At 28.7% G+C, this 22,043-nt stretch overlaps 5 protein-coding genes across 11 annotated transcripts; 3 read left to right on the top strand and 2 right to left on the bottom strand.

Annotated features, from left to right (window-relative positions):
- Positions 1-2,433: 2,433 nt before the first annotated feature.
- On the top strand, positions 2,434-7,746 carry LOC100740024 (ataxin-2-like protein). 2 transcript variants are annotated; one of them, XM_012387194.3, is made up of 9 exons: positions 2,434-2,571; positions 2,722-2,830; positions 2,962-3,288; positions 3,376-3,612; positions 3,693-4,005; positions 4,089-4,393; positions 4,468-4,995; positions 5,071-5,239; positions 5,373-7,746. In XM_012387194.3, the coding sequence occupies exons 1-9, from the start codon at positions 2,534-2,536 to the stop codon at positions 5,909-5,911; spliced, it is 2,565 nt and encodes an 854-aa protein (XP_012242617.1). In that variant the 5' UTR covers positions 2,434-2,533; the 3' UTR covers positions 5,912-7,746. The 2 variants fall into 2 exon arrangements, with proteins under 2 accessions (XP_012242617.1, XP_003490725.1); XM_003490677.4 differs by having other exon boundaries at positions 5,071-5,251.
- Positions 7,747-8,034: 288 nt separating this feature from the next.
- LOC100740345 (probable ATP-dependent RNA helicase DDX55 homolog) lies at positions 8,035-14,214 on the top strand. 3 transcript variants are annotated; one of them, XM_033321544.1, is made up of 8 exons: positions 8,035-8,277; positions 8,408-8,515; positions 8,615-8,887; positions 8,966-9,324; positions 9,390-9,587; positions 9,650-10,340; positions 10,428-10,493; positions 11,705-11,840. In XM_033321544.1, exons 1-7 carry the CDS (start codon positions 8,179-8,181, stop codon positions 10,467-10,469), a joined length of 1,770 nt encoding a protein of 589 aa, XP_033177435.1. In that variant the 5' UTR covers positions 8,035-8,178; the 3' UTR covers positions 10,470-10,493; positions 11,705-11,840. The 3 variants fall into 3 exon arrangements, with proteins under 3 accessions (XP_033177435.1, XP_024224290.1, XP_003490727.1); XM_024368522.2 differs by lacking the exon at positions 11,705-11,840 and adding an exon at positions 11,429-11,506; XM_003490679.4 differs by lacking the exons at positions 8,035-8,277; positions 8,408-8,515; positions 8,615-8,887; ... (2 more) ...; positions 9,650-10,340; positions 10,428-10,493 and adding exons at positions 10,790-11,119; positions 11,429-11,630; positions 12,113-13,555; positions 13,642-14,214 and having other exon boundaries at positions 11,705-11,994.
- A 756-nt stretch (positions 14,215-14,970) lies between these two features.
- On the bottom strand, positions 14,971-17,678 carry LOC100740466 (claspin). Of its 4 annotated transcripts, none has more exons than XR_001102373.3 (6): positions 17,555-17,677; positions 16,691-17,125; positions 15,868-16,575; positions 15,549-15,801; positions 15,256-15,491; positions 14,971-15,142 (listed from the first exon to the last, which is right to left on the bottom strand). XR_001102373.3 is itself a non-coding variant. In XM_033321546.1 (6 exons), exons 2-6 carry the CDS (start codon positions 17,108-17,110, stop codon positions 15,367-15,369), a joined length of 1,437 nt encoding a protein of 478 aa, XP_033177437.1. In that variant the 5' UTR covers positions 17,111-17,125; positions 17,555-17,678; the 3' UTR covers positions 14,971-15,366. The 4 variants fall into 4 exon arrangements, 3 of the variants coding, with proteins under 3 accessions (XP_033177437.1, XP_012242619.1, XP_024224293.1); XM_033321546.1 differs by having other exon boundaries at positions 14,971-15,491; positions 15,868-16,139; positions 16,209-16,575; positions 17,555-17,678; XM_012387196.3 differs by having other exon boundaries at positions 14,971-15,491; positions 17,555-17,678.
- A 175-nt stretch (positions 17,679-17,853) lies between these two features.
- Positions 17,854-20,016, top strand: LOC100746540 (CWF19-like protein 2). Its single transcript, XM_003490650.4, has 8 exons — positions 17,854-18,390; positions 18,470-18,587; positions 18,647-18,786; positions 18,858-18,923; positions 18,989-19,294; positions 19,365-19,520; positions 19,590-19,772; positions 19,851-20,016. Exons 1-8 carry the CDS (start codon positions 18,232-18,234, stop codon positions 19,992-19,994), a joined length of 1,272 nt encoding a protein of 423 aa, XP_003490698.1. The 5' UTR covers positions 17,854-18,231; the 3' UTR covers positions 19,995-20,016.
- A 38-nt stretch (positions 20,017-20,054) lies between these two features.
- Positions 20,055-21,989, bottom strand: LOC100749650 (protein arginine methyltransferase NDUFAF7, mitochondrial). Its single transcript, XM_003490672.4, has 5 exons — positions 21,431-21,989; positions 21,219-21,326; positions 20,871-21,152; positions 20,685-20,798; positions 20,055-20,604 (listed from the first exon to the last, which is right to left on the bottom strand). The coding sequence occupies exons 1-5, from the start codon at positions 21,740-21,742 to the stop codon at positions 20,116-20,118; spliced, it is 1,305 nt and encodes a 434-aa protein (XP_003490720.1). The 5' UTR covers positions 21,743-21,989; the 3' UTR covers positions 20,055-20,115.
- Between the last annotated feature and the right edge of the window lie 54 nt (positions 21,990-22,043).

Genomic DNA, 22,043 nt, shown 5'->3' with positions numbered 1-22,043 from the left:
GTATCATCAATTAATATTTTGACGAGTATAATAATATATATATATATATATATATTATTACATTCATACATACATACATATATATATATATATATATATATATATATATATATATATATATATATATATATATATATATATATATATATATATATATATATATATATATATATATATATATATATATATATATATATATATATATATATATATATATATATATATATATATATATATATATAATAATAATATATATATATATATATATATAATATTATATACATATATATACATATATATATATATATATATATATATATATATATATATATATATATATATATATATATATATATATATATATATATATATATATATATATATATATATATATATATATATATATATATATATATATATATATATATATATATATATATATATATATATATATATATATATATATATATATATATATATATATATATATATATATATATATATATATATATATATATATATATATATATATATATATATATATATATATATATATATATATATATATATATATATATATATATATATATATATATATATATATATATATATATATATATATATATATATATATATATATATATATATATATATATATATATATATATATATATATATATATATATATATATATATATATATATATATATATATATATATATATATATATATATATATATATATATATATATATATATATATATATATATATATATATATATATATATATATATGTATGTATATATGTATGAATGTAGGAAAAACAAAAATGTATGTATCGTTCAACTAACTTTTGAAAGGATACGACGATCGATTGTGACATAATAATTGTGCTTACAGAAGAAATTGCTTAATCACTTGAAATAATGCATTGCTTAATATTAAACATATAAACCATTTATTTAACGTCAGCAAATACCATCAGATGAAAAATATATGGATAAGAGAAATAAATTCATCAAGAGACTGGCACATATTAAATAACTGTAAGAACGTTAACTAAGTAAATTGCATTGAGAATACAATCTCATTCACTTTTTGTTCATCAACATTTTTAGTAATATTGATCTTTGATACTATTTTTGTACATATAATTACACATATAATTGATTTGGAAAAAATGAAAACGTCCTTATTACTTCCTTTTGCAATATTTTTGGTAAGTAACACTATACTTTGATTATAAATTGTTCAGAGGTGTATATCATTATTGAATTGTCCACCAGATGATAATGATGGGTACAGAAAAAATATTTGCGAGGGAACAAAGTGCCTCATCAGAACTTTCAAATGTCTTATCGAGCCGTTCAACTGACCGTACTGATAGAGAGAAAAAGATAAATAAGGGATTTGAATGGATAATTCAAGGCGTACATATATTGGGTCAAGTGGACGATTTCATTTCCGATAGAACAAAGAATATTATTCGAAAATTGCACACAGTTTATAACGAGAATCAGAGATGAGAGAAATAGAGATGCGTATGGACAAGTTGATCGAAGTTTAAAATGAAATTACTAGATATATAACACATCAATTTTTTTTTAGACCGACTGAAATATAAATATGTTATGGAATATTTTGAAAAATATAATTCAATTTACAAGTTTTCGAATAATCTTCAATAACAAAATCCTTCCTAAATATATATGGGTTACTATAAGTAATAATTAAAGCTGCATTTTCACCAGAAAAGGAAGTCTCAATGAAAATAGGTTCTTTAAGAAAGAGCATTGCGAATGATCTTTATCAGAATTTGCATTAACTTCTCACTAGGTGGCGACTGTATTTGACAGTCACCGGGATCAGGTTGATCAGGCGACTTGTGCTAAGTTTTATCGTTTACCACATGTTGATTAATTAAATAGAAATACAATTTCGTGGCCGAAATCATTATTTGGGGCTACCGTTGTTCGTTTCTTAACTCCGTCAACGCAAAAATTCCATAAAGGTGATTTCCTGCGTAAAGAGAACGGAGTTACGTCACGCACTAGCAAGATATCGTGTGTCGAGCAGACCGTGTTCCCCCGTACGTCTCTTCGAATACAAAGTGTTCCTGCTTTCTTTGCTTACACTCTTGTGTCTGTCAAAATCCGAAAGTCACGCACGCGCTAGACTTTCGCGAACGAGTGTTTAGATAACCATTGGAGCATAACCTATAAACGATTGTGATTCGAAAACCGATCGTGAATGTTGGTAGTTGTTATAGCTAATACCTCCTGTCAATCATTTTGGGGTCGAAAAATATTTGAAATTGAAATTTTAAATATCTAACGAGGAGTTCGTTGAAGAAGAAAAAAATCGTTAATACCTCCCTGCGTTGGGATATTCGATCGAAAATATTTTTTGACGTTAAGTAGTCACCGGGAAATTAGTCAAAATTCCGGTCCCCACTAGGAAACGAGAAGGTCCGCAACAAACCGGTGGCAGAATTCCACCAACCACTGGCGAAGAATCCTCGTCGAGTGGCAAAATGAATAGCAAAAGAAAGAATCGTTCAAACACAAACAGGTATCTTTTTCTTTTGTTTCATTATATATCTTCCATATTCTTCTTTATCCCTTTCAAACTGAACAAATTTTAAATGTTCAACTACTAAACTTTTTCGTTTCTTGATATTTAAAGACAATATTGGATTTATAAATATGATTTTATTTTCAGATCACCACGTGCTCGTGGTCCACAAGAAAGATGTGTTGCTGCTGAAGGGGTATATAATAATGCCCATTTTATGCATGCCATAACCAGTCATGTTGGCAATGTTGTACAGGTAATAGATTTATTTGATAAGAATAAACAAAGACCATATTTTTTTCTGACTTTCTTCATTAATAAAACATATAAAATATAAATTTTGTAAGCTCTTTTCATATTTATTGTAATATATTTGTATTATCACAGATTCAAACATTAAATGGTTCAATGTATGAAGGTATTTTTCGCACTTTCTCAAGCCAATTTGATGTTGTCTTAGAAATGGCACATCGTGTGGAAGTTACAGGAAAATTTAGTGTAGAAAGTGTAGTAGAGAAATTAATTTTTAAACCACAAGATATTATTACTATGTCTGCCAAGGATATTGATTTAGATTATGCTACACGTGATGGGTTTAGAACAGACACTTCTATTAGTAAATATAATGGTGTAGTTGGTGAGAAAGAATTGGAACCTTGGGATGCTCCTCCTGCTACTATGAATGGAGATGATTTAAAATTGGATGGTACAACAGTAAGTACATAATATTTATAATAATAAAAAGAATATAAATACATATATAAGTAATGTATTCATGTATACATATAAAATTAACTTTAGAATGGGTGGGATGCTAATGATATGTTTCGCAAAAATGAACAAAAGTATGGTGTTCAAACAACATATGAACCAACTTTAGCTGCTTATACATTACCACTTCAGAGAAAAGATACAAAAGATTACAAAGAACAAGAACAAAAGGCTGCAGAAATTGCAAATGAAATAGAGTCACAGCCAAATTACAAAGCTAGACTAGAACTGGAAAATGGCGATGAAGAGGAGAGATTTGCAGCCGTGGTGCAGTTTCTTGCTACTGTTATAGTTATATTTAGAAAGTGTGGAATTATTTATCTTCTATTAATTTTACATAATTTTAGGTGAGACCTACTGAAGGTAAATATATTCCACCTCCACTGAAGAAGAAAAATGGAAATAGTGCGAAGCTGATGAGATCTAGTGAACCACCGCCCTCGCCAGGACCTGCAACCGCTAATAAAAATGTCTTTAATCAACAATCTCCGTCCAACGTAAATGTGAACATTCCTCCAAATTCGAATCTTCCTATTGGAATGCAAAGTGCTCATCCTTCGGTACAACATCCAGTATCAATAAGCCTGGGGCTAGTGGTTACATATAACAACCCTCCACCACCATTTGTGCCTACACCAGCAACACAACCACCACCACCAGGTACTAATTACATTCATAATAATAAAATATAGAAACATAAAAATAATTCGTACATTTTCTTTTAAACAAATTTATATTTATAGTACCTGTGATTCAACAATCACAACCGCAATCTCAGGCAACACCTTCTGTACCACAAGTCAGTTTTCCACCACAGCAACAACAGACATCATCATCCAAAATAAATACAGAAAAGCGTGAACGGCCCGGCAGACAACAAGTGTATCAAGCAGATAAAGCACCACCAGCACCATTCCCACAAACGAATGTTACCACTGCTCATCAACAACAGCAGTCATCGCATCAACAGCATGGTCAATTACAACAACAAAATTCTGTTGAAGGACAACGATGTGAGATAGTTTCCCATAAATCAGATCATAGAAAAGTAATACTTTTTCTATAAATTATATTTAAGCTACTTTATGTGTACAAAATTATGGAACGTATATATCGTTAAAGGTACCAACACCACGTAGTAGAGAAGAACAACATTCAGAATTGAGGCAATTTGCATCAGAGTTCAAATTAGCAGAAACACCAGCACAAGATACACCACCTGTTACCAGAAAGCAACAACACCAACATCAGCAAGATACTCATACTTCACCTCAAATTACTCAAACACATCATCAGTCATCACATCAGCACACAACGTCACAATCGTCGCAACAGCAACCGCAACAGCAACAACAGCAACAGCATCCAAACCCTCCACAACAGCAGCAACAACAACAACAACAATCACATCAAAATCAAACTGTTCCAGAAGAAACTGTGGTCACTAGTAAACCACCACCAGGTCCATTACCATTGCGATCTACAAGTCCTCCCCAATCACAACAACAACAACAAACTTCTACAAACACCCCCCCTGTAACCCAAGCCCCACAAGAAGCTACTGCCGATAAAATAACGACAGCTTTCAAAAAATCTACGTTAAACCCAAATGCTAAAGAATTCAATCCAAATACTAAAGCTTTCACGCCGGTAAGCTACCACTTATTAGATTAGAAATTAGCGATAATGTAATATTGAATTATAATATAAATATTATACCTTCAGCGATCTCCAAGTACACCAACACCAAGTAGACCACACACACCACAAACACCTCAATATACTGGAGCAACTATGCCTACAACTGTAGTCATGCCAGCATATGTAATGACTAGCCAACCACCAACTGCGTTCAGTCAGCCACCGACTCAACCTGTGACAAGGTTCCGGAAGGGTCAGTATCTAGGTATCTGCATCTTATTTCCAATATTCTATTTATTAATAAATGTTTTATATTCAATTTTTTTCCAAAACATAGATCTCTTTCGAGATAATCATAAAATTGCATGTTATTCTGCTTATTTCAGTACCAGTAATGCATGCGCAACATCGTGCTCAAGATATAGCCTCTCAGATGCAAGTAGTAGCAGCAACTGGACAACCTTTAATGGCACCAGCACCTCTACATCCACCATTCCAGGTGCCTTATCCTACTCAACCAGCATATCAACAGATGGTACGCATGGTTCAGGCACCACCACCACCGCCACATATGGCAACACCTTATCATCACCATGACTCACCAGGACCACAGGCTCCTGGTATTCAGTACATGGGTCCACATACACATCCACACCCTCATGTTGCTCAACAACCACCAAGTCAAACCCCCTCTCCAGCTAATCCTAATCCACCACACACACCAGGCACTTACAATCCTCCTGGTACTCCACAACCCACATATCCTCCACCACCTCCTCAAGGCCATGCTCCAAGTTATCCAATAATGTGTCCTATAATTCCTCCTCATATACCAATACCGCCCCAACATATGCAATACTTGCCGCCACAACCACCTCCAGGAGCGCAGCAAACTATACCAGTGATTTTGCCGCACAATCAGTAGCTGCAATCAGAAACGGGAAAAAGAAGAAACTACTAGTATTCTGCAGAGGTAGAATAAAGTTTATAAATTTAAGTTACTTTCATGATGGCGTTAGGCACTTAAAATGACTTTCTTGCTTGTTCTATGCGTCGATATATCTACAAGCAATTTTATAAGTTTCACTCTCCTTTCTTTTCTCTATTAATAATAGCAATATCATTCCAAACTCAAAACAAAAATAGTATGCGTTTTATTTAATTCAGATAATAATCAGCCACTTTTACAAAAAAGAAAAATTTATAAAATAGTAATAACCTAAAATGAAGTGCTAATCATCTTGAAAGTGACTTTGAAGTGGGTTAGTTAATTACAGAGGACCCACAATGACATTTAGTCCCTCAAATTGTATTTAAATCTTAATCATATGAGACAGATTTCAGTATACAATTTACCATGGTGTACTACTATATTATTAATTTAAATGTTACAACAAAAAACAAACATAATCTTTGAGATTAATTTATAGAAATATATGAAATGTAAAAGGAGAATTGGCAAACAAACAATTTCAAAATTGTATTGGTAGGTGGTGCCTATGCATTATATTAGGAAATGAAAGAAATGAGGGACTGTGACTATAAAATACTGCAAGAAATATTAAAATTAAAGAAATTTCACTTTTAATTATCATAGCTCACACTACTTTGTAAACATTCATTAAACCAAAATTCAACCTGTAAGGTTGATACAGAGAGCTATCCAATAGTCTGGTAGTGAACGTATCTTCGGAGATTTGAGTACTCAAAAACGGAGTAATTGTGAACATCACGCGAGTAAAACTTTTTTTTACACAAAGTAATTATTGGTATAATGTAAAAAATAGAACATATGACATATTTTTCTGCTCGCGCTTTCATATTTGATATCTTGCTGCAGTGGATAAGAAGCACAGGAACAGGTCGATATAATTCTTCAAAATTTCATTAAATTGCGTTTAATTGTACAAAATTAAATGACATGATATTGAAATAATTGAAGTCAACTTTCAAATTTTGCGATTTGTTGATGACGGATTTTGTTATGAGATGCTAATACATAAGATCCTCAAAGCAAAGAATAAATCTAATTAGAAAAAATGTATAAGAGAAAAAGGATCTGGCAAGTAACGTTTAAAACGACCCGACAGACGATCCTGTCGTGAAAAAAAACCATCTGCATATATAAAGAGGTACAAATGTATTAATTTTTGTTTAGTGATTTAAAATATAAAATTTCGATATCCTTTTTTTATGCAATAACATGTTTACAGTAATATTTATCGATCTTATATTCGTAAAAAAAAAATAGATAAAAGTAGTAGAAATAGATTTAAAAATGATACAAGGAACATTACATTGATTATATTCAATTTTTAAATTAAATTCTCTTCTTCTCAAGCTTAATTTAGATAAGTATTACGTAATCTATGTAATGTCTTTATAAATGAGCATTATTTTTTATTATAGATAACATGAATTATAAATTAAGGAAAGTATTGAAGAAATTTTCAGAAAGGTAACAATATTTTATTGTCCACTAGATTGAAGAATTTATTGCGTCGAATATTTAAAATTGTTATAACAATTAAATATATTGTGTACCTCTTGTGTATAAACAAATACTGTCAGATAGTATGGCATTGAAAAAAAAACAAATTGAATTACGGCCTTAGACCTAGTCGTGTACATAAAAGAAATAAAGGCAAGGACGATCCTTATCTGAGAGATAGTTGAATGTGTGGCATCGTTAGACACAAATTTTATATGGAAGAGATTTAAAAAAAAACATCAAAATAAACTCAATGCGTTAAAAGCCAATTTATACATGATGGTTTATTTATTTTTAACTTCCTATAAAATGTTTCAAGATCTAAATTTTAATCACGAAAACTTGTTGAATACGTTTTATTTATATCTCTTTCCTTTCATAATTACATTTTACATTTAATTTAATATAAAGTTTCCACATCTCACAGTAAACACATTTCAAAAATATTAAATATATCCTGAAACTAAAGATTGATTTATATAAATGATATTTGAAAAATCTACGATAAGGTTATTAAGGTATTCTATATGTACGTATAAATCATCTACAATCTGATTTACATTGTACTCTATACTAGTAGTAATGGCATGTTCAACATAACCTATAAAACTCTATTAAATTATGTTTGAAAAAAAGTAACGTTAAAATTATATATTTTTTAATTTTTTAACTTACTTTAACTTAAAATTTTACAATTCATAATGAAAACACAAAATTGGAAAGAATTAGAGTTGCCTTTAAGTGATTCTGTATTAAAAACCATTGAAAAGTTTGGCTTTCCTTATATGACACCCGTGCAGGTAAATTATAGCAATCAAAATTATAAAGTTATGACAAATTTTAGATTTGAATCCTTTGATAAAATAATATTTATAGTTTAAAATAGTTACAAATTTTGTAAATTTGAAATTTTGTTTAAATTATACACAGGCAGCTTCCATACCATTACTACTAAAAGGAAAAGATGTTGCTGCAGAAGCAGTAACAGGGAGTGGAAAAACAATTGCATTTTTAGTTCCACTCTTAGAGATATTGCAGGTATCATATGAAATCTACAACCTGTGATTATTTTTGTTTAATACATATTTATATATTTTGGATAAAAAAGTAATCATTATTTACGTAAATTTAAAACAGAAAAGAAATGAGAAATGGAAACCTATAGAAATTGGAGCAATAATAATCAGTCCTACAAGAGAATTGGCTATCCAAATAAATGAAGTTTTGCAAAAGTTTCTAGACAATATACCAGATTTAAAACAAGTATTACTTGTTGGTGGTACAACAATTGCAGAAGATGCAGATAGACTTAAAGCTGGAGCAAATATTATTGTAGCCACACCTGGTCGATTAGAAGATATGTTGTCTAATTGTAAAAGTATAAACTTGACAGCATATGTAAAATCTTTGGTAACTAATATTTAAATATAAAATATGTTTTTATAGTAATATTTTGTTTAAATTAATTATTAGCAATGTTACTCATAGGAAGTACTGATCTTAGATGAAGCTGACAGACTATTAGATCTAGGATTTTCTGCAACGTTAGATACAATATTATCTTATTTACCACGTCTCAGAAGAACAGGTTTATTTTCTGCAACTCAAACAAAGGAATTGCAGCAGTTAATAAGAGCTGGGCTTAGAAACCCAGCTGTGATAACTGTTAAAGAAAAACCAAATATTTCTACACCTACGAATTTAATAAATAATTATGTCATTGTAAATGCTGAATATAAATTATCTATAATGATAGATTTTATTCAGCGTAAAGGGATTAATTTAAAATATATGATTTTTTTATCTACTTGTGCTTGTGTTGATTATTTTAGTCATGTTGCACAAACGTAAGTTATAAACCATTTAGGTACATTTCTGTCAAGATACATCTTATAACGTGTTTTGGTTTTAGAATGTTGCCGACTATTCAAGTATTTGCAATTCATGGCAAAATGAAAAACAAGCGGTACAAAGTATTCAACGATTTTCGATCTATTGAAAGTGGAATTTTAATTTGTACAGATGTAATGGCTCGTGGTATTGACATTTCAGAAGTTGATTGGGTATTACAATATGATCCTCCATGTTCAGCAAGTAGTTTTGTTCATAGGTAAGAGTAGATCTAACTTTAAAATTTCTTATTATTTATAATTTTGTTGTAACTTGCTCTAGATGTGGTAGAACTGCTAGAATAGGTAACGAAGGAAATGCATTGTTATTTCTCTTAAAAACAGAAGATGCATACGTAGAATTTATTAAAAGAAATCAAAAAGTAGATCTACAGCAAATAGTTTTGGAGCCATCCATTATTTCATACAAAAAGTGTTTAACATGTATGAGAAATTTACAAAAACAAGATCGCTCTCTTTTTGACAAGGCCAACAGAGCATTTGTATCATATGTACAGGCATACAATAAGCATGAATGTAATTTAATATTAAGATTGAAAGATATTGATCTAGGAAAGCTGGCAATGGGTTTTGGGTTATTACGAATGCCTCGTATGCCAGAACTTAAAGGAAAAGATATGTCAAATTTTCAAGAAGAAGATACTGATATCAATTCAATTACATATTCAGATAAACAAAAAGAAAAAAGTCGTTTAGAAAAATTAAAGATTTTTCGAGACACCGGAGTATGGCCTAAGGCACAGAAACGTAAATGTAAACAAACTGAACCATGGTCTGAAAATAAAAAAAAGAAAATGGAAAAGCAAGAAAACCGTAAAAAAAGGAAAGAGAAAAAACTGAAGCAGAAGATGTCAGAAAACTCAACAAAAAAGCGAAAAAAAAAGATGAATGAACAAGATATCAAAGATTTAGCAAAAGACATAGCATTAATTAAAAAGTTAAAAAAGAAAAAGGTGCGTTTAATATAATTTTTGAAATGAAAATTTCCTTAAAAAATAAACCCTCATATATATATTTTTAAAGAAGAGTAATTATTTCAGATTTCACAAGAAGAATTTGATACCGCTTTTGGAACTGATTGAAAAATTTAATGGATATAGCAGAAGGTAAACAATACATGCTGAAGTTATATTCAAATGAGCCTTTTTTGTATATATTCAGTATACAGATAAAGAAGCATGTATATATTATAGAATTCTTCAAACATTTGTATTATTTTCATGTATAGTTTATTTATTGATAGTACTACTCAAATTATAACAAATCTTCTCTGTTAAAATAAGTATATTTTAATTTTCTTTACAATAAAAATTTTTTATAAAAATGAAGAAAATAATTTATACCATATTACACATGTTAGATAAATAAAAAATATTAATATATATCTTTTCCTACATAATAAGATAACACTGAACTCTGAATTGAATATGTGAAGTATTCTGAGTATTGTGAAAATGTATGATATATAGTGTATGTATATGTGAAATCTTTTTGAAGGAAGATTTCATTATGTGAGTGGGCCCCACTTATCGAGTATAGTAGAAGGGGGGACATAAGCACTGCTTTAATGTGGCATAGTGATGAGTCACACGTTTGTGCAAGTGTCAACTGGGTGTAACAAATATAATTTCAATTTTTATAATAAAAAATAAGAAATTGATTAGAAATGAATAATACAGATGTAAATGATCGTCCGAAATGGTTGCTAGAATTGGAAAATCGGAAAAGAAAAGTGAGAATTTAAAGAAGCGATTTTAGAGTATACTTAGAGATATATTTTTTCGCTTTTCCTTTGTAATATGATATCTATTTACATTTACTATTTATTATTCTTTATATATAATTATTTATTATTATTTATATATAATTCAAAACATTTTAATCATTAAATACATTTAGTAAACTAAAAATAGTATACAACCGTAGAAAATTTTATTTGAATTTATCAGTTATAAATACCTATAATTTTTAATCCTCTAGAGATTATTAATAAAATTAATTGCTTTTGAAATTTCTATATCATTGTAATCATTTTATTCAGCCTCGATTGGCACATGAGGCTGGGGCAGGAGCACCTTGTGTTCTTTGTAAAGCTGCATGTCCAGGTTTGGATTTACATTTTTGGAGAAAAATTTGTAAAAATTGTAAATGCAGTAAAGATGATCATGATGTTGATGATGACGATTTTCCTCAATTTGATTTGTTGTTTGGGAACTCAAGAAAATATAAGAAAAAATCCATATGTAAATACCACTAAATTAAAATAATATACACAATATATATATACAATATAATACCTTTTTATTAAATTTTTTAGTATTACATATAAACAGTGGAAAAGAACATGCAGAAGAAGCATTTGAATGGGTTCCACCGGATACAACAAAAGAACTTGCTATAGACTATATGAAAGCCTTACCTATGGAAAAATTACCCATTAAGGGATCACCTGGTGCAGCTCTGAGGAGACAATTATTACAAAAACAGTTACCTCTTCATGACATAGATTATAAAACTTGTGATAAGTTAAGTGAACAAGAGAAAAAACAATTTGAGAGGTATTTAGAAAATATAAAAAAATATGTGGGACAAGGAACAGTGACAAAGGTAAGATATTATTATACATTAGAAATTTAATCACCAATTAAATTTGAGTACATATAAATTAAATCAATAATATATATATTTATTTATTAATATATTATATATATATTATTTACTATAGATATTAAGTGCTCGTCCATTTGATGGATCATTAATAACACCTGTAAATGCAACAGACCTGCAACATCATAGTCCACAAAATAAACTTAATGTGCCACCAAGCTTTGTTCAATTACGTACACCAAGCAGTTTTGCTCCAAAAAGTTCACCTAAGAAGAATTTATATGAAAATTTAAATGTACATAATTTTCCTACTCCTTTAGATACAAGTAACAGTAGTAATATTAAGAATATTCCAATTCTTGAAAAATATAATATAATCAATAAAGATGGTGAAATTAATAAAAGTAATAGTCAAGATATTGCAAAAGATGTGCCAACAACTGAAAACTTGAAGTATTTAAATGATGCAGCAGTCACAAATGTTAGTTCTGAAGTGACATCACTTTGTACTCCATCAGGATATCACAAAGAAGTATACAAAGATGTACTAAAAAATCCATCCACCTCTCTGATACATTCAAAACCAATAAATGATAATGTTGGTATTGTAGAAGCTCTATTAGCAGATGCTTTGCTACCACCTAGTACAGTACATGCAAATGATATAGTTAGAAGTACACTAGACGAAAAGGGTCTAATGTATATACGCGAAAAGCTCACAAATAAGTATAGTAATCAAGAAAATCAAGGGCAGGTACTATCCAATATTCCCAATTTTGCAAGAAGTTCAGATTCAAACAACTCACTATGTAAAAACACTGCTTTTGGATTACAAAATGAAAATATTCCCGCAAACACAAATAAAGGAGCTGATAAAACAGTTACTATTAGTAGTGTAAAATATCCTGGAATGTTAATTCCATCAAAGGATGAACTACAAAAAATAAAAAAGGATATTCATAATTCTGGGCCAATAAAGACAGAAATGGAAATAATGAAAACCAATTCAAACTTAGTTAAATCTGATCCTTTGTATTCTACAGGTTTCAACATAGAAAATCTAACAGAATGTAAATCACAAACTCCTTCAAAAGTAGTGGAAAATTCATTTCCTTCACCAGCGTCATCATCACAAATATATCCACAAATCTTCGATATTAATAATTATCAAGCAACAGTAAATAGTTTTACAACACCATCCACCACCCTTCATTCCGAGAAATTGGAAAACCAGATTTTTCCTTATGAAACTAATTCTACAGCAAAACCATTGGAACACCATGTTCCAAATATAACACATCTTAAGAGTGTCATGGAGGAATTAACAATAGATTCTAAATCACAAAAGTGCCATAAATGTGAAGAAGGATTCCATGTTGGTGATGTTGCAGTAATTACGGACAAAGCTAAAAATGCAGTATGGCATCCAGGGTGTTTCATGTGTAGTATGTGTAATGAATTATTAGTAGATTTGGTATACTTTTATTATAAAAACAAATTATACTGTGGTAGAGATTTAGCAACACTTTTAGGAATTCCTAGATGTTTTGCTTGTGATGAGGTATGTACAATATACTTAAAAAGGTTTCCAAAAAATTTCATCTCTACTTCATAATAATAAATTTTATATTATCTTATATTTTTCAGCTTATTTTTGTGCGAGAGTATACTGTCGCAGAAGGACATAATTATCACGTAAAACATTTTTGCTGTTGGGATTGTGATGTTCCATTGGCTGGGAAACAGTACATCACAGAAAATGATCGTCCATTATGTCTCTTGTGTTATCAAAAAACATATGCAAAAACGTGTAACATGTGTGAGAAAGTAATTGCAGCAGATCAACAAGGTGTTGCTGTTAAAGATTTAAATTTTCACGCAACAGAGGCATGTTTCCGTTGTTATATTTGTAATAAAAATTTGTTAAATGGCAGATTCGCAGTTAAAGAGAAAAAGATATTTTGTAGTAAGGAATGTATTTCAAACTTTTTGCATCCAGAAATTAAATAACTAATCAGGAAATATTTCTTTATATTATACTATTTTTAATAATCTAGCATCTTTTTTTAATATTATGTGTTATTTGTTATAAAATACAGTGCATTATGTAGCTTTAATTTGTTGTACATATTTATCAGCATGAAATGTACATCATATTGAAAAACAGACATTTTACACAATCATGTGTATAAAAATATATATTTTTACTACGTATCTAAATCATTTTTTCAACAAATATTCGTTATATACGTACATTTATATTACATTTTAAGTCATTATACAATTTATTATAAAAGATAATATATGAAACAATTTGACCTTTATCTTATTTTAGTCATTACTTTTATGTTAGAATATTTTATTACTGAAGCTCTATAATAACTTTTGCGAATGAATTAATAAAATGAGTATAATTTTAACTGTTTTCAGAAGAAAGATATATGCATTCAGAAATATCTTATAGTATTCTATCAAATTATGACTTACCAATCTTTAAGAGAATTTTAAGCAAATATAAATTATATATAAAATTACGCAAATTGTATTATATTTTATATAAAGTTTAATCCAGAAATATTAATTAATTTCTATATATAACTAGAGCTCTACAAGCAATATATTTATTAAAAGCTCTAAATGTTTTTATAAACTCCGAAATAACAAGGAATGCTATTCTATTATTTTGATTTCTTATTTTGTACAATTTCATGAAAAAATTAATTTTAATTCATCGAAAATTAATTAAACATATCCAAAAGACATAAATCAATTTGAGATATACAAATCTTTTATATTCTAAGTTTAAAGGCAGATCTGTTATAAAATCTTTTACATCATAATAAATAATTTTTATAATAACTTTTATGTGTTTTTTTACTGCAATATCTCAATCTCGTAATCTCAATATATCTTTTGATATCAAATTCATTGATTACCAGTTTTTTCTGAATACATAATATGTATCTGTGTGCACAATTTTTCTTTTTAAGAAAATAAATATGACATATATACTTACCACAGAAGGTAAGTAAACAAATAATATTGATGTTTTACAAATTTCTTTAACCCTTTGCCCTACAATTTAAGTTCCAACAATGCGTACTGTAACCATCGGCAGGGTCGGTCAGACGTCGAGCCCTTTCACGATCTGTCCGAGCGTTCGAAGTTTATGTTACAAGATATTTGATAAATTATTACTACCAATTGATCGTGGACACGATTTTTAAGGATATCTTTCTAATATTTTTCAAAAAAATATACCTACACGTCTGAATGCGGCCAAGAAAAAGAAATGTTTGTCACATGTAGCACGAAGGACGTACCACGAGTAACTCGACGTCGTAGGTTAAAGGGTTAAAAGTTCATAATACTTCATTCTGAATCACTGTCAACAACGGTTAAAACTCTTTTAAATGAACTGCGTGCTTCACGATGTTTTGTAGGCGTTTCTGGTGTTTTTGTTGATTCCTTATTTCTCTGAGCACGTGTAACACGTCCTGAAATTTTTTATTATTAAGATATTTATTTCTTATAGGTTTTATAATGTAACAAACCTTCTGAAATAATATTGCTAGTATTTAACTCAGCAACATCCTTAAGGCTTTCATTTTTTTCTTTGGCTTTTTTACATTTTTCTACGGTTGGTCTGCCATTAATTCCATTTTTTGCTAATAACTCTCTAAGACATCTTACTTTAGCAGTATTTGATTTACAATTAGTCCAAAGATCATTATAAGATTTTACATGTATTCCAGCAAGTCTAATATATTTTTTTAACAATTGTATTCTTCTGTTATCTTCAGGTTTCTAGAAGAACATAAAAACATAATTTTGGAAACATAAAATATGATGCAGAAATATTATTAAACTTACTTTGGTTTTACTTTTTTCATTTTGAGAATCATCTTCACTGTCACTTTCATTTTCACTTTTGCTTTTCACAGATTTTCTATCAAATGTATTCTCTTCTGACTTTAGATCCTCTGTTATATTAGAATTTTCATCTTCACCATCCATATCTTCAACGGGTTTCTTAACTTTCTTTCTTGCTCTACCTCCCCCCTTTTTTGATTCTGTGGCTGATTTTGTAAATTTTTTATTTGCTCCTGCTTTCTTGAGTTTCTTCTTAGTTTTTGGACTATAATCTTCATCGGAAATATCATCATTATTTTCTTCAGAGTCAGTATTTTTTGTTTTGCTGAAAGAAGTCCTACCTCTTTTTTTCTCTTTCTTTCCAGTTTGTTTAGGTTTAATTTCAAATGTCTCTTGTGAATCTGATTTATCTGCTTCAGAAGAACTAACATCAAGTTCTGAATCATTAGGTTTTGCTTTTACAATTATGGTTTTTGGCTTAAGTTGTTTATCTTTTCCACTTTCACTTTCAGAAGAACTTGAAGATTCTTTATCACTAGCACACTCTACAGAAAGTTCCAAACCTTCCACTACTTCAGCATCTTCAATTTGGAATCTTTTATTTTTCTTTTTTGATTTAACATTATTTTCTTCTTCCACTTCTGTCTTTTCTTCTATTATTGCATTATTTGTATTAAAATTTGATATAGTTTCTAAGTGTATGTTTCCCTGTCCCAAAAAAGTAAATGCAAATTATTAAAAAATGTAATATTTTGAATATTAATATGTATATCGTTTAGCATTGCTTGTAGACTAAAATTTAAATACGTAATTTATGCATTACCTGTTGCTTTATATCTGTTAAAATATTAGACTCATTTTCTTTTTTATTTGCAATATCATTAGTAATTGATATTTCATTATTTTTAATATCAGATACTCCAACATGTGATTCTTTTGCAGATTCATTTTTATTTTCATCCGAAACTAAGTTAATTTTGTCCTTCTTATCATCAATATTTATATTCTTTGAATTTTCTTTTACTTCTTCAGCAGTACCATTTGCTTCTGAAATATTTTCAGATATTTTTTCATCAATAGATGTACATAATTTCTTAGAAGGTAAATCTAATTTTTCCTCCTCTGAGGTTTCTTCGCGTAACCTTTTCTGCCTAAGTTCAGTTGTATCTACAGGATTATCAGAAATTTTTGAAGATGGTATTTCATCCTGTGTTTCTTTGTCACTTTGGTCAGATTCAATCATTATTTATAAATTTATCTAAAATGAAAATTTTTGTATATACATATAAATTGAATCAGAGTAGAAAATACAAAAATAATAGAAATTAGAGAACATTATTTCTTTATAACAAATAAATTTAAAATTTACTTTATTTGATAACAAGGTTTGGTGGCAGCTGATTTAATTACATGAAAGTTTGTTTAAATAATTGTTTTCGTTTAAAACCTCCTTACTTATAATTTGTTATGTTTCGATATTATCAAACATTTAACGACATTATTAAGTATATGTAGAAGATAAAACATTAATAATTGTAAATAATTGTTAATAGATTAGTATCAAAAAATCATAAAGTATTAATAACTTTTTCTATAGAACCTTTAACATAAAGTATTTTACGTTCTAACACGTCAATGTCAAAACAGGAAGAATAACTGAACTAACAATAAATAGTACTCAACTTACAATGTCAAAATAACCAATATATTCAATTAATTGTTTTTAAGCAACAACTGTAACGTTTGCGCGGCAAAATCTACGCGGTAACTACGTAGTCGCTATTGATTGGTTAAATTATGTACAATATAGTACTGTAATGCTCTCACATGAATTTGGCTTTATGTTTAACAATATCGATGTGTAAATTAGGAGCGAAATTTGAAATCACCCAATCACGAAATAAAGACGACATCTATATTTTGTGCAGCGTATGGACGTCATAAGTTCGTGATCCAATGAGTCGAGTCTGGAAAAATAAATAAAACTACGTGATTAAATTCTTAGTTGATTCACAACTTTCCTTTTTTTCCTATCCTTTTTTCGTACATTAACCTCTTAAGCGAAAAGACCAGATGTATCATGCAAATTTATATCCAAAACGTTCGTAAAAATCATAATTCATTAGCGACTATCAACCAATAGCTGAAACTGCTGTGTACAATGTGATTAGTTTTGTTTACTTCTACCAGAGAGGAAACTCACTGCCTCTAGCTTTTACTCAACTTAACAATACGATATACGGTATACATAGAGTCAGTCGTGCCTTATGGCATGCTGATCTGTAAACTATCAATTCTGCACAACAAATATTAAGGTTAGTTGTGATGACACATACTTGAAATAAACGTTTTTGAAGCTTTAACATGTTGAGTTCGTCACATACTCATGTCGGCCGTCGTGCAAAACGAATTTCTGGTAGTGATGGAAATAATACAGAATCTGGAGAAACTAAACCTCTGACAGAAGCAGAAATGAATAAGCTAGGGGCAAAAATTGTTAAAGCTGAAATAATGGGCAATACTGTATGTATACTTATTAACGTTTTACGCTACATACACGAAATGTGCCAAGAAATTGCAAAAATTCATAATATTTTTTTAGAAACTTGCTGATGAACTAAAAATTCAGTTAAAAAATGCTAGAGATATCGCAAAAAATGTTCAAATATGCAGTACAGAAGAAGTCCAAAATGTAATTCTTACACAAACTGATTCAAAAGGTATGTATTATGTGTATAAAATTGTACATTTGAAATAAATAACGAATAACATATAATAGGTATTACAAGACCATTGGAATCCAGAGTTCAAACTATAAAATCTTCACAAAATAGTAAACGGAAAAATGCAGAAACACATGTTTCTGGCAAGAAAGTGAGACATTACTTCGACGATGATAAATATTCATTGGAAAATTTGGTATGTTTACTAAAATATAACTTTTATAGTCAATAATATTAAATCTCAATAACATCATCAATGTGTTCAAGTTCCATAAAGAAAAAGGAAGATCTACAAATGAAGATGATGCAGCATTTGTTAAGATTGCTTCTAAGGTATGTCATACAAAATCTATTTTAAAAGATATTATGGAATACATGATGTGTAAAATAACTTATAGAATGGAGATATGGATGAGATGTTTGAGGAACAGATTACACATATTAAATCAGATGCTGAACAAAATGAGAAAGATCGTTCACGTGCAATTAAGGAACATAAACGTTTATCAAAAAGTTTGGATAATTGTTATTGGTGTATTGATTCAAAATACATGTTAAAACACATGATCATTACAATGGATTCTGATATTTGTTTAAGTCTACCTCACTATACCTCTTTGACTTCCGGGCATTGTATAATAACACCTGTACACCATATTGCTTGTCAATTACAATTAGATGAAAATATTTGGGAAAAGCTGAAGGTAAAACATATTTTCTGGATATTATTGTTTAATAATATGCCTTTTTTCCTTACAAGTATTTTATTTTCAGATGTTTAAAGAAGCTTTATATAAAATGTTCATGGATCAAAAGTTGTATCCAGTGTTCTATGAAATTTACAAGACTCGTCACAAATTTTCACATATGCAATTGGAATGTGTTCCACTGAAGAAAAGAATCGGTGAATTAGCTCCAATATACTTTAAGGTAAATATATACATAGACAATTTAATACATTTGAATAGTATCAAGCTTTATATTTGATGTTTTTGGCAGAAAGCCTTATTAGAATGTGAAACTGAATGGTCAATGAATAAAAAAGTAATCAATTTTGAAAATAAAGATGTGCGTAAAGCTATTCCAAATGGTCTATCATATTTTATGGTAGAATTTGAAAGAAATAAAGGATATGCTCATGTTATTGAGGACGAGCATATGTTTCCGACAAATTTTGCACAGGTAATTTTCTTTTAAGAAAAGTATGAATGAATGGTTATTTCGCAAAAATGTTAATTTCAAATATTCTATTTACTGCAGGAAATTATAGGTGGGATGTTGGATCTAAATCGGGACATATGGAGAAAACCAAAAAAAGAACATTTTGATCAACAACGTGAGAAAGTATTAAAATTTTCAGAGATATGGAAAAAGTATGAATCTGAAATTAAAAATCATAATTAGGCATGAATCCTTATTTATAAATGTAATTTTTGCAAATAATTGCTAATAAATTATTGCAATACATAATTTTTTTTACAAAAATTTTAGTATAGATGAATAAAGTTTATTGCAATCTTCATGTTTAATAAAAACCTGTTACTGGTACTTTTTCGAAATATTCTTTTAAAATAGACGGAAATAGTGATAAAACTTTAAAACGTGTTCCCATTTTATCTTCATCCATTATCATATGATATCCTGTTCGTAATGATTTCTTTCTTTCTTCTGAAGCATTTTGTAAGAGCATTTGCAATCTTAAATCAATTCCAAGGTTTTGTAGAAAGCTTGATTGAGTTACTGGTCCAAAAGTTATTAACCTATCATCTTTCTCTGCAATTTTTTTAATAGCTGCAAAATCAACATCTGCTGTTAAATCTGCAGCTCCTGGGTGTAATAGTGGATCATGTATTTTATGTTGAGAAAATCCACGAAAAGTATCAGTTTTATCACCATTATGGCCATAATCACAAATTAAAGCAAATCCACCACATTCCCATAAAAAGTTTGCTATGTAATCCACTATTATTAAACTTTCTGGACTAATTTCAACATGTTCTCTTTTTTCATCATTCTGAAAGATATTCACAAAATATATTTAATCTGTAATTTTGTATTTTATCTTATTTTAGAATAAAATACAAGTAGTATTACTGATATATAAAAGGTAGCAGGTGTTGGAGCATTTGATAACACATAACAAAATTTCTCTTCATTACTTCCTTGAATTATGTCTACTAAAACTTCACACCAGCCTCTATCAGTTTTCTAAATGTAAAATTATTACATGTATATAAAGTATTATATATAAATTGTACATATTAGGTATAGTTAATATACCTGAAATTTATGAATTGGTAATGCATCAAAAAATTCATGTGCTAAAAATATACTAAAATTTTTAGGCACATCCTTAATGGAATCGTACCAATATACTTTTATTTCATCTTCTGTAATACCTTCTCTATAGTAATTGATAGGGTTACTTTTAGATTCATTAATTTTTGTATCATATTCTGTAATCGTTTTACATAAATTCTTTGCCTGAATCAAAGACAAAGTAGGACTAACTTCAACTAAATGTACTGATATATTATCTAGAGATTTAAATTGTTTATACACCTGTACAATAGAGATATATTTATAAAATAACTGTATAATTTTGCACTTTGAATATTAAAGACATACCCTTAATATATCTTTAATTAAAGTTCCTCTACCTGGACCTAATTCAACTATTTGAAAAGGACCCTTAGAAATCTTGTGCGATTCATATTTCATCCAAATGGCTATCATCTAAAAAATAAATGATTAAAACATAAATAAATATATATTATATATGCTACATATTATAACAATTTAATCCAAACAAAAGTTTTTCGAGAAGATGACTTACATACTTCTCCAAATAATTGTGTAATTTCTGGTGATGTTATAAAATCGCCCTGTTTTCCAAAAACATCTTTATTCATATAGTATCCTACAGTTGGATGAGTTAAAATTTCTTTCATGTAATCATGAATTGTAATAGGTCCACAGGCTAAAATTTTCGAGTATAAATAGTGATAAAGGCTTTGTGACTTTTTGTCATTCAAGGTTGAAAAATTATACGACGAATAAAACAAAAAACGGTTTCGATAATTTAGTAACATTCTTGTATTAAATGGTTTGTAATACTTTACATATTTTCCAAATGTCTGAAAAATAGCCATATTATCGACCCTTTACTCAATGAATTTAAAGCATATATAATAAATTTAAAGGTTATGTTTACGTATCATCATTGATTAGAAAGAAATTATTTATTTATTTTTTTCACTTTAAATTATCAATTTTTTGTACAATTGATTATTTAAATTCAAATACCTATTTATGTATTTTATCTAAATGTTAAACATGTAAGTGAAGTTATTCGTAGTAGCAAGTTATGTAGTCTTTGAATAGATGGCAGCAAATATTCTGCCTTTGTTTTTATATATCACTTAAAGAGTGAACAGAACAAATTATTTTGTA

The sequence above is a fragment of the Bombus impatiens genome, unplaced genomic scaffold (genome assembly GCF_000188095.3).
Source record: "Bombus impatiens unplaced genomic scaffold, BIMP_2.2 scf_0463, whole genome shotgun sequence".
Taxonomy (NCBI): Eukaryota; Metazoa; Arthropoda; class Insecta; order Hymenoptera; family Apidae; genus Bombus; species Bombus impatiens.
The sequence above is the reverse complement of the archived record's forward strand: the minus strand, read 5'-3'. Positions and strand labels throughout refer to the sequence as shown.